The 11,952-nt window shown below is 39.0% G+C and overlaps 1 protein-coding gene across 2 annotated transcripts in view; it reads right to left on the bottom strand.

Moving 5' to 3' along the window:
* Positions 1-3,527: 3,527 nt before the first annotated feature.
* The window catches only part of msna (moesin a), an 87,854-nt gene continuing 79,429 nt past the window's right edge, over positions 3,528-11,952 (bottom strand). For both annotated transcript variants that reach the window (XM_048544373.2, XM_048544375.2), the window contains exons 10-13: positions 11,337-11,497; positions 8,679-8,771; positions 6,790-7,026; positions 3,528-5,430 (exon numbers count right to left, since the gene is read on the bottom strand). In XM_048544373.2, coding sequence (XP_048400330.2) covers positions 5,266-5,430; positions 6,790-7,026; positions 8,679-8,771; positions 11,337-11,497 — 656 coding nt within the window. In that variant the 3' untranslated portion in view covers positions 3,528-5,265. The remainder of the gene's footprint in view (positions 5,431-6,789; positions 7,027-8,678; positions 8,772-11,336; positions 11,498-11,952) is intronic.

The raw sequence follows: 11,952 nt of genomic DNA, 5'->3' as shown, positions 1-11,952 counted from the left end.
AAGGCAATTTACATTACTCAGCACAAATCTTTCTTGCATTCATCAGCCCAAGACTGGACATAGACTTAGTCTCTAAGGATGCAGAGTTTTATTGAGTTGCAAGTGGTGTTGATTATTATTGGGACTAGAACACGACCCTGCTTTCTACAGGGCAGGAAACTAACCTTTTCTAACAGTACTCATGATCACAGGTTTATTTCAAAAACAAAATGTACAATATTGTTCTATAAATGCACCAAACCAGTTATAACTCAGTTAAATAATTTTGCACCATGTTAAGGGTTGTTTGGTTTGTTGCACTGCAAACCAAGTTGCTGGAAATTGCCAAAAGTACAGTTAAAGTATTCTGGAAGTCTCTCCGGAAGGTGGTCTTAGCTTCAACTGCTGCAGCTGCAAAAGGAAAAGTTCAGGATGGAAGTCAGCTAGTATTTGAAAAGTTGGAGCAGGTTTTGATGTTGAAAAACTTGTTTGATACCGATGTGGAAAAGATTAGTATTATAACCTTATCAAGTAAAACAAATAGCACATAGCTTAGGTTCTGCAATTTAAAAGCTCCCAAGTGCTCAGTTCAAAATTAGTGTTTTGCTCCCCCTGCCCACGTGCTGCCCCCCCCCACCCAAGAAATCAAGCAGCATTAAATTTTGCTTTAAAATCTGATAAATGAAACAAGTCTTCTGTACTTACACTTGTCACAAGTGCTTACAAGTGCAGTGCAGCATGTTTAGACTCCCCCCGTGAGCTGGCTCGATCAGGTGCTTGTGTATTAAGTGTGGCTGGAGGAGATTTCGGCAGTGGGGGTGCAGTTGCTACTACTAAACGCTTCCATCTCAACATTCAGTTTTGCACACATTTCTTTCAGATACTTGGTGCCATCACACACGTGAAGATTCCTGTTCTTCCTGAACAGGAGGCATTTTGGCAATAAAAACTGGCTGGCTGTATAAATCTGCCTTCTGAAGGAAGAGGAAAAGCAGAGACAAAATACTACTGTTTAAAGTACATGTGGCAAAACATCTAATAACTGAATGCCACAAGATTTTGTTTATTCTTCAAAATGAGTTCAGCAGTTAGTGTATGAGCAACAATACTTCAGACTGTATAAAATGTAGTCCATAGCTCTAAGAAATCATGAGTATTGAATTGTGTGTCGGTCCATTCATCTCCATACCCAGGTGAGCACAAGTGTTCAGGCCACTCATCTGTCAAACTTCCAAAAGTCCAATTAAAATCAGGAGTGAATGAGGAAATATGCGGTTCATCAGTAGAATACATCCATACACTGCCAGCAACCACTGATTTCCATTTATAAATCATAAGATCCATGTTTCTCATTCAATTAATAAACAAAAACACCTGATAGAAAAAATTGTATTTGAGGAGAAGGCCTTCAAGTAAAAAGAATTTAGCTTTTCAAAATTTTATATCTAAAGTGTGACGCTGAAGTACATTTTTGCCCCCTATACTTTCAGTACCTGAAGGCAAAAACTGCAATTTTACTTCTCGCCCTTCTCCTCCCTAACTGTAGCAAAAACCTTGAATAGCGTTGTCCTCTGCTTCGTCTTTAAGGCCTTAAAGATTTTTTTCAGTAATAGTCCTTTTCTTTTTTTAAAAAAGTGTACAAATGCACTTAGGCAGAATTGTACATTTCATTCCTGATTTGGAGAGAGGATGTTTTACATTCAAAAGGTCATTTTATTTTAAAAAAAGCAGGTTGCATCCCACAGTAACCTCACACTAAGGCTGAGAGCGTGAGCACATGAGCATGCGCTGGAGAAGATACAACGAACTCAGGGTCTTTTCAAGAATTGACTGAAGGTGACTTGAAATGAAATCTTTGCAAATAGATGGGTTGGGTAGAATACACCAAGATATTTCTACAGGAGGGTTCCCAAAACTTGAAGAATTCAGTAGAAACGTTTCTTTAAAAAAAGACAGACAAATAGCAGTCATATTTATGGGAAAGTTAGATAAGCACAGAAAGGAAATAAAATAGAAGACATGTTAATAAAAAAGGTTGAATGAAGGAGGCAGGGCAACTCAATGAACCACAGTGTAGACACATTGGGTAAAAAGACCTGTGTATGTTGACATGACTAAGTAAAAGTAGAAAATCCACTTTCAAATAAGGTAATTTAAACTGGATTAGTCTGTTTTGCACCCACTAGATCCTCAATAGGTGGCCATTATCCAACCAGTAAACTGGTAAATGGGAAATAAAGCGACCAAAGATTCCTGTTCCTGGCTATTATACAAACTCAAATGATTACTATACTTTGCAATGTTATCAAACCTAGATTTGATACCAAGTACAATATTCTAGTGCTACTCACTGAGCAGCACCTGGAAGTATTTCAGAACCTTCAGGACAAAGAAATTATTTTTCACTTGTAAAAATTGTTTGACATTGCACATCTTTCAGATAATCTGTGGAAAGAATCTTTGATTGCAGATCCTGATGAAATTGTAGATTCGTGACAGCAAGAAAACCCCACTAAAGTGATGCCTGTCCTAAAATGAAAGTCGTCATGCACAGCAGGCCAAATCTCTTAGAGGCCATTAAGTCATTCTACAATTCCTTTCCCAACTCAGTTAGTCAGACCTTCCCAAAAAGGTCGGGTCACATTACAACAGAAGGTGGCATCATGCACGATTGTGACACAAGGTTCTGTTATCATGTAACATTTGAAGAAAGGGAACAGCTTCATGGCTCACAGTGAGTACTAGGGAACCAATGTGGGTGCCACGTGTCACAACCAGGACTTTGGGGAGTCAACAACTCCCATAGAACTCCTAGGCCATCATCCATCACAGCCACTGTGCTGCAATTCAAATCTACAATTAACCTGTCTGAAAAATGCCTGAAGTGAAGTGATGGAGTTGCCACACAAAGTTGCCAGCTGTTACTATCAACTACAGAAAGCAAAATGAACTGAAGAATGTGTCAAGGTCAAAATGTGAGTCACAAGAGGTCTTGCTGCTCGAGTGAAGGGGTCTTCCTAGTCACAATACCTCCAGTTGTTTCAGTGGGGGTGGAGGAGGACAACAAATCTCGGTGAGCTAGATCCTCCTTAAATGATGCCCAACTCTCCAAGGATGGCATTATGAGGATATTGTATTGGCTCCAAGGAAGCCTCAGGTTGTAGCTAGGAGGAAGCGATAGAATGTTTAAATGTTGATAGCCGTTACCAAACTACCAGCTTCATTGCAAGTGTTAAACAGAATCAACTTGTATTGTAAAGTGGCAAATGGATTTTCGTACTGGAGGCTACAAGGAGAACCCAAGTCTAAATTTCTTTACTTTATACTGATACAATGACATATGTAGACCAGCAAGAGCATCATGCCTTTCCAAATCAAAATTTTCCATTTGGACATCCAAAACAAAAAAGTTAGAGGCCCACATTGTCAAATATTGACACTGTTTCCTAGCACAGAAAACAACCATGAAAAATCACTTCTTGAAGTGTTTAAAATGCATTTTTTTGCAAAAAGCAAAACAAACTCCAAAGGAACAATCAACCAAAAACTTATGCAGAAATGAAAATTTATTAGAGCTGCAAAGACCAAATTGAGTACAAACCTCAAAACAGCAAATAGTTTGTTACCGAGATCCCATTTGTTAATTGTTAAATAAGGAGTAGATTTCACTAGTGCAGAAGAAATTTACACTGGCCAACTTTCTATTATTTCATATATAGAAAATATTCAAACCACTGAGAATGAAATCAAGCAGCTTTTCTTAAACTGAGGGGCCCTGCTATTGACAAGAATTCCCCATTTTACAAAGTCATTGCAATAGAAACTGTAAAAAGATCAACACATTTGACTCTAAAATGATTAGTCTTGTCTCATCTCAATATAATACTGCACATTTCTTATAATCAATCATTCTGAAAAATACACACAATGCATGACTATTATAATCTGCAAACCAATAATTTGGTCACAAAATAATTCTGCTCTTCCTACTTTGCATAGTTAAAGTCCAGAGTAACTACATCAAATACATTATACTATTTAGAAAAAAAGCAACCAGCTGCACAGGGAGGAATCTTGGTTGCAAATAAAATGACATAGGCACTGTAACACTGAAAGAATTTTGGCACTTATTTCTATTAGGAAGAAGTGACTCAGCACTAAATGGTAGCCCTTGGCAACAAAGGTTCAGTTAGAAACAAGAGCTCAAAAAAGTCTGCATTAGTAACACCAAGTACTCCAGCCTAAAATGTCAAACCATAGGGTTTTAGCTGCAGTAGTTCAAGTTGAAATGTTGACCCATAGAGAGCTGCAAAACTAGGTTTATTATAAATTTGCACATTTTCCCAAAATTAACACTTTTCACATGAAAAATAGAATTGCAACAACCCAGGTGACTTGTTGTTAAACACCATCACCTCTACTTATTGTGCACTTTCAAAGCCAAACTTTGCAATTCCTTGAATTTAAAATTTTAGTGCAATGTGCTCCAGTCAAAACAAAGTTATATAATTTTTCAAGCTACATATAATTCAATTAGGGAGGAACAGCCTCACTAATTTCAGACAAGGTGAACAGTACACAAGTCAAAAAAAGACTACGCAAAGTACACCAAACACACAGGGATCTCCCAACCATTATCCATCTTCAATTATTTCAAATAAGAGTTATTTCACAAGAATGAGTTTCAGAGAGGCAGACAGGAGTTTGAAAGTTATGCCATGACAAAAATCAAGGTTTGTTTAACATTACTTGGCAATAAACACCTGATTAAAAAAGGTCTCTTGATTACCAAACAGGTTCTCAATGTGTGAAAACCCAATCCACATACTCAAGATGAGCTAACAAGTTTTGTAGTAATGACTTGACAAAAGCAGAAGCCATGTTTCCTTCCTAGGGAGGACGCTATTTGAATTGATGCCAACATCCTACCAAATGGAATCACTTTTATCCCATTTAAAGTTCTTATTAAATAGAATTCAGGACAGTGACGGGTCTCAAGATGAACCAACACAAATATTACTTAAAAATAATGAATGGTCCAAAAAAAATAGCAGTAGTCAATAAAGCAGGAGGCTTTGAGGGAATGAGTTGGTGTAATAAAAGACTAATTCTGAACTTCATAACCAAAGACTACATTTATGCTACACAAGAACTGAAACAACAATTCAATACATCTTTGCTGATCTGAACAAGCTATATAATAAAAAGAGGGTTTCTCGGCAACTCCTAATGAAACCAAAATTCATTCCCATGTAGTGGCTTTTGCAGGTCACAGGAAATGGAGATTTACATGGATTCAAATTCATCAATCCGCTGCTTGGTATTGCCCTGTCGAATCTGCCTCAGGGTTTTGTACTTGTCACGTCCTGCCTTCATGTTCTCTGCATGTAGCATGTCATTCCGTGTTTTCTTGGTCTCATCTCGTGCCTGGGCCAGCTCAGATGTTAATGCCTATGGGTGAAAGTAACATAAGCATTCAGTCAAAAGAACGTTGCTACAGATAGCACAGTTTCCAGGAGGTTACATTTCTAGCTGGGTCAAAGTACAAAATTTGACACACTCCAGGAAACTTCTGATCAACTTCACTAGGAAGGAGTTTTGTGGTGAAAGAAACATGACCCATCTGCTGAAAAATCAATTATATTTGCAAACTTGGATTTGTTCAAGAACAGTGTAGTGTAAAGTATTATATATAATGTTTTTGAAAAGCAATTTAAAAATATTACTGGCCCTGACATTAGAATTGGGCAATGGCACTTTAGTTTTTTTGAGAAATACTATCCTAGATTTCCCTTCCTTTAGGGGGTAATCTTGAGCTGGACATCTTACTGACCAGATCAACAAAGAGTGCTGATCCAGGATTCCAAACCAGAAGCAAGAAAAAATAATGTACTTTCAATCTTAACTCAGCTCCTTTTCCAACCTGTAATTAGGATACTGAAGCTTTAAGCACAAGACTGAGCACATTTAAGATTTTTCTTTTACATGTCTAATCCATAAATTGGATTCCATCCACTGCCCCAGACATGGAGAAGGGGAGTGATTGTTCAATTGAACAAAGATTTAAAGGATCAGGGCTTGCAATCAGAAAAAACCACACCACACTTTCCTGAGAAAGTGCAGCATGTGCTAATGCGAGTTCTATGTTTCCAGCATTATATAGCATTGGTAAAACCAAAAGTGGTGAACTTTGGATACCATACATTAAGATTATATTGGCTTTGGGAATTGAATTGTAATTCCCCCAAAGAGGACATCTGGAATGAGGCAATGATTTAGTGAATATGGCCCACAAAAAAGGTACAGTGGGTAATCTAATTGAGGGACCTCAAGCAATAGGAATCGAAAAAGGCACAGCTCTCAGAGTACTTGAGTTTTGAAACTTTCAACCAATTATATAGAGGAAAAGAAAAAACCTTCTGCACAAATAATGCACAACCTAAACTGACAGTCTGCACATGCAAAGTCTAATGCGTAAAGGAAATACTTTGTAGAGCATGATCAAAGCAGCAGTGCAGCAAAATAACTGATTGCTGTTCTTGAAAGATTGACAGTGCCAGAAACTGCAGTCAATGGGAAGTTTTAAAGACAAACACAAGAACATTCTTTCCACATGGCCAAAGCAGACAGTGTTCTGATGCCGTACTAATGAGAAAGTGCTCTAAATTTCATCTCTAACAAGCAATACCTTCGTATCAGAAGATAGGACAGAGGGGAAAAACAAAAAAACACTTGTGCTACCACTCAAGTTTAAAATGATAGAGCTCAATGTTTTAACCAACTGTACATAAGCTGGACCAGTGTACGTACTTGTAGCTGCTTCTGTACACGTTGGTTTTTCTCTGCTTCAGTCAGCCTCTCTTCCTCACTGCGATCTTGAACAGTCCCCTCAGAGCTGAGTTCAGCACTAGCCTCTGCACTATTCTCATCATGCTCATCAGCATGCTCATTCTCAGCCTGCAGGATGGTCACTTGAATGGGTGGGGTTGTTGTGGCCTGTTTAAGTTCCTCTTTGGTCTTTTCCAGATCTTGCTGTGCTAAAGCAGCCTGTTTAAAAAAACACAGCAGTAATTACTATTGCTTCAGAACATTCCATTAGAAACAAACTTTGGTCTTCCCCAAATTGAAATATACATTTAACTAATGCAAATGAAGTTTTTTGATGGCATGAAAACTGTTCATTCACTTGACTACGTTAACCAAAGTCTAAAGATGTGACTAAAAGGAGAAAAGCTTTAACACTGTTGAGTTTAAACTGCATGTTTGGGTATTGAGTGGCTTTGGCTTTACAATTACAAAGATAAAGCAGAAACAAAGTGCCAATATCTAGACTCTTCTCAAATGGGAATATTGTTTCAATACAGGCCTCAAGATTCAGGATAAACCCATTGCTGTATGGAGAGACCCCAGATCGTTTTCTTTTAAAAACCATCTTTGCAGATAAGAGGAACTGCCAGATTCAAGAAATTGAACATGTGATTTATAAAGTGTAATTGTTAGTCTGGATTGGATTAGTTACAAAACCAGAAGATCAAACTTGCTTACAGAATCTGCTCCCTACTACTCCACTGCCATTCCCACAGCCCAAAAACAAACCAAGTCTATTGGACAATGTTGCTGCTTTATGCTTTGGAGTGAAAAGCAGCTGCTCAGGCAGGACTATAACACTGACACTAAACACTTGGAGACTGACACCAGCATGAGTTAACTGCTATTAATAAGTACTTATTTAAAATGCCAAGTAAAACAAATGCTAATTCATGTCACACAGTATGCTACAAAAAACCAAGCATGACTGAGTGCATATAGGAAGTAAAGCACCCAGAATCAGCAGAGCCCTTTCAACTTACTCAGATTACAAATCCTAGTCAGCCAACTTTCCTCCCCTATTCTAAGAGGTGCACAGTACGCCCACTTCAGTTAATGTTTAAAAACTGAGTCTGCTGCACTCAATACTAAGTCTCACCCAAACGAAAGTTCTGGTTCGAGACTGGCCGCACGCACATGTATCTTTATAATATACTCCTTTGCCTCAAGTGGGATTATAGCTTTAAAACAAAAGTTTTAAAAAATGTGAAGGAGTCACAAGATGTGTTCTGTTGTTTGTCCAATTCTAACAGCCAACCAACCCATCCATCCATCAGGCTTAGCGTGAAGAAAAAAAATTGACTATTTTACCAAAGAGGAGAGAGTGCAAGGTCTTTTCACTTAAAGACTATGTTAACATTTTATCGTGAGCTGACCCAGACTCCTAAAGTCCCAGAAAAGTATTACTGATGCCAGGTTGTAAACAGTTATACAGTTACAGTCCATTTACTTCAAAAGATGAAAGGAAGTTACCTGCACTGAAAGGGTTAACATTGTTTTCCCTATGACAGTGAAACACAGTATAGAGATCTGAGAAAACAGTGTGGAGCTGGAGGAACACAGCAGGTCAGGACCCTTCAAATTTCCATGCACTTCACTCAAAGTGGAGGGATAAGAACCACACTACTCACCAGCAACAGCCTATATATGGACAGGATGGGATTGGACAAGGCTGCAACACCTGCCATGGTCAGCTAGTGCCCATCATTTACAATCAGGAAGGACTGTATTTGGGCATCAACTGGCTCACATGGCAACTGCATCTCAACTTTCTGCAGGGAAAAAAGGAAGTACCTACAATATTTTAATAGCTCACTGTAATACAGCCTTACCTTCCGCTGCCACTCAGAGGCCTCCTCTTCTTTCTTCTTCTTAGTTTCCTCTAATAGATTGATTTGAGAAGTGAGTGTTGCAAGTTCAGAGGCCTAAAAAGGTAAAGTCATCATGGTGTTACTTTGTTATTACTTTGAAAATAGAAGGCATAAATGTAAACCAAACTGCTTTAGTTTCATATTTCCATAAAAACACAATAAATTAATGCTGATATTAACAGTTCGAGAGCTAGAAAGCAAATTCATATGGGGTAGAATTATTGCACTGGGCTCAGTGAATGGGGCCCAAACAGCTTAGAGAAAAGAACATTTTGCCTGGAGTTTGAACACTCCTAGGCATACTTAAAGTCTGAGAGCTGACAGTTTGCACTGTAGATCATAATTGTATCTTGCTTCACAAATATTCCATTATAAAAAACAAACTGGTAACTCAACAATTTCACAGCTGACAAAAGGATTTATCCCAAAAATTTGAATCAGTTCCTAGTCCAGCACTCCTGCTAAGCAAGTGTTAAATAACCAATTGTTACATTTAACAACTGGAGGTTTTACACCTTAGAACTTGCCTAAGACTTGTGAACAAATGCATGTGCTAAAATATAGCTAGCAATGAATTCAATCTGAGATATGGCCAAATATCGGCACAATATTTTTATACTGGTGCACAGTATCAAGCTCTAATTGCACTTAAAATTGTCATTTTCAGCTTGTTGTTTTGGGGAAACCACTCAGGAAGAGCTCCTGCTCAATCTCCCTGAAGATCCAGGCCACGAGTTCATTTTTGTACAATGTTTATATCAATATTTAACAATAAAACATTTCAACACTAAATTAGCAGTCTTGCACAGGCAGTCACAGAACAACTGGTTGACTAAAGTGAAAAATGTCACCAAGGTCAGTAGAGAATGTACTTCTGGAGACAGAGACTAAAGCTACAAAAGGGCAAAGTAGAAAACACATTCAGCATTTAGTTATGCTACACCTATCCCAGTGTGTGTTAGCACTGTGTACTTGAAATGACATTCCAGCCCACAGCTCAAGCAATTTTCACCTTGTTTTGGAAAACTTCACAGCAAAAATATTAAATTTGAGATAATGTTAATACAAAATTCAGTGTAGTAAATTGAATTGTGTGCTGTTTTATAAGTGGTCTGGAGTCTCAAGTACAGTTGAAGAGCTATACAGGATGTGGAGGCAGCTTTGGAATGGGTGCAGAGGTTTACCAAGATGCTGCTCGGATTAGACAATGCAAATTATTAGGAGAGACTAGAAAAACTGAGTGTTTTCTCTCTGGAGCAGCAGAGACTGAGGGGAGACTTGGAAGAAATCTATGAAAATAGAGATATACAGATAGGGTTGACAGTCAGAATTTAATTCCCCTGGAGTTGAACATGTCTGATATTAGGGGGTATACATTCATGGGGAGGGCAGGGGGGTTCAAAGAGAGATTGAGGAGCAAGTTTTTCCTTTTAAAAGAAACTGCTAGCAAAGTGGAATAGGCTGCCACCAGGGTGGTGGAGAAAGCAGATATGATAGGCATGTTCAAGGGACTTTCAGATAAGCATATGGATGTGCAAGGTGGGAGGAATAGGGACCCAGGGCAGGCAGAAGCAATTAGTTTAACTTAGCATCATGTTCTGCACACTGTGGCCCAAACAGCCTGTCCCTGTGCTGTACTGTTCTATGTTCCACATTCCAGCTAGGTCAAAATTGTCACATTAAAAGGATGTAGGATTGGCCCTCAACTGTTATCTGGAAGCACTAGTACATTTGACTTGTGGTCTTGGATTAGGTAGTAACATCTGTGCACAAATTCTACATATTGTATTCTTCAGGCTACCACCCTCATCCTTTGTTTTCTGTTAGCCATGTTTAGCAAGTTGTGCAAGTGAATGTTTCAGAAGTTTTTTTTTGGGGGAGAACATTACATCCTATAACCAGGAGGCAAATTTCCCTGATTTGGAATTCAGGTTGAAAAAGGTCAAAAAAGTTGAAGACTTAGTACCACAGGTCTAACTCCACCCACTCCCCCCAAACTCTAACCTCTAAGCACACCAAGATTTCTCAAAAAAGGGAGAAAAAAACCAGAAGTTACTGGAAATGCTCAGCAGGTCTGGTGGCATTTGTCATGTCTCCCACCCCCACTGGGCAAAGTTAACATTTCAGGCCCAGTGACCGTTCTTCGCTGGACCCAAAAATATTAGCTTTTGATTTCCACACCCTCCACCCCACCGCACCCCACAGACAGATGCTGCCAGACCTGAACTTTTCCAGCAACTTCAGTTTTCGTCTGATTTACAGCATCCAGTGCTTTGTTTCTCACAGGATGTGTTTCATCTGCAACAAGATACACCACCAACATTTGCTTACATCAAACCAGAAATGGCATTCCCACCTCACCAACAAATGCAGGGTCAGTTGAAATGTCATACAAAGATAAGTGGTGAAAGCTTTTGTGCACCCCAACCAACCACCACCCCACAAACATTGCTGCCTCAGAAGTAGATAAGCAACTGGTCCAAAAAAAAGTGGATCAACTCTGTTCATGTGATATTACTTTATTTGGCAGGAATCCAAAATCTTAGGCTGTTGAGCTGAAATTCTGATAAAACAAAGTGTATTAAGGTTGTTCAAATTTTATGTCTCAGTGATACTTACCAGATTCTCTTGATTTTTCATTTGATTTTGGGACTGTTCAATTAAAGCAGCCTTGGTCTCCTCTGCAGCCCTGCGCTCTTGTTCTAGTCGTTCAGCCTCCTCCTGAGCTGCTTTCCTCTCTTGTTCCAGCTCCAGTGCTTTGCGAGTTTGTTCTTCCAGTTCTGGAAGAACAAGGTGAAAGATTCTCACTACTATACATGGTGTTGTCATCTACATTACAGTTCTTCTATATGGCACATTCTGCTCACAACATTTATTTAAATCTTTTCCACCTTCTAAAAGTAAGTGACTCAAGTAGTATGAACACCTTGCATAGTTGCAGACCAAAGGTCATTTGGTGGTACCCTTGCTAACCTTTTGGCTTTATGGGCCACAAGGCTGCAAGAAAAACTGCATACATTTGCAACAATGGCTCCATTCCCCTGCTGATCCATCTTACCAATCCTTTTCATTTGTTCATGGGAAGGGGGTACCAGAAGCACAGAACATAGGAGTAGACCATTTGTCCCTTTGAGCCTGCACCAAAAAAGGTGGGCCAGCAGTTTTGTCCCCAAGCTTAACTGTCCCAGAGAAGGTAGTGATCGGTCTTGTTGAACTACACTGCATATCATACTGA

Source organism: Stegostoma tigrinum, chromosome 15 (genome assembly GCF_030684315.1).
Source record: "Stegostoma tigrinum isolate sSteTig4 chromosome 15, sSteTig4.hap1, whole genome shotgun sequence".
NCBI classification, from domain to species: Eukaryota; Metazoa; Chordata; class Chondrichthyes; order Orectolobiformes; family Stegostomatidae; genus Stegostoma; species Stegostoma tigrinum.
This window is presented reverse-complemented; position numbering and strand designations above follow the sequence as displayed.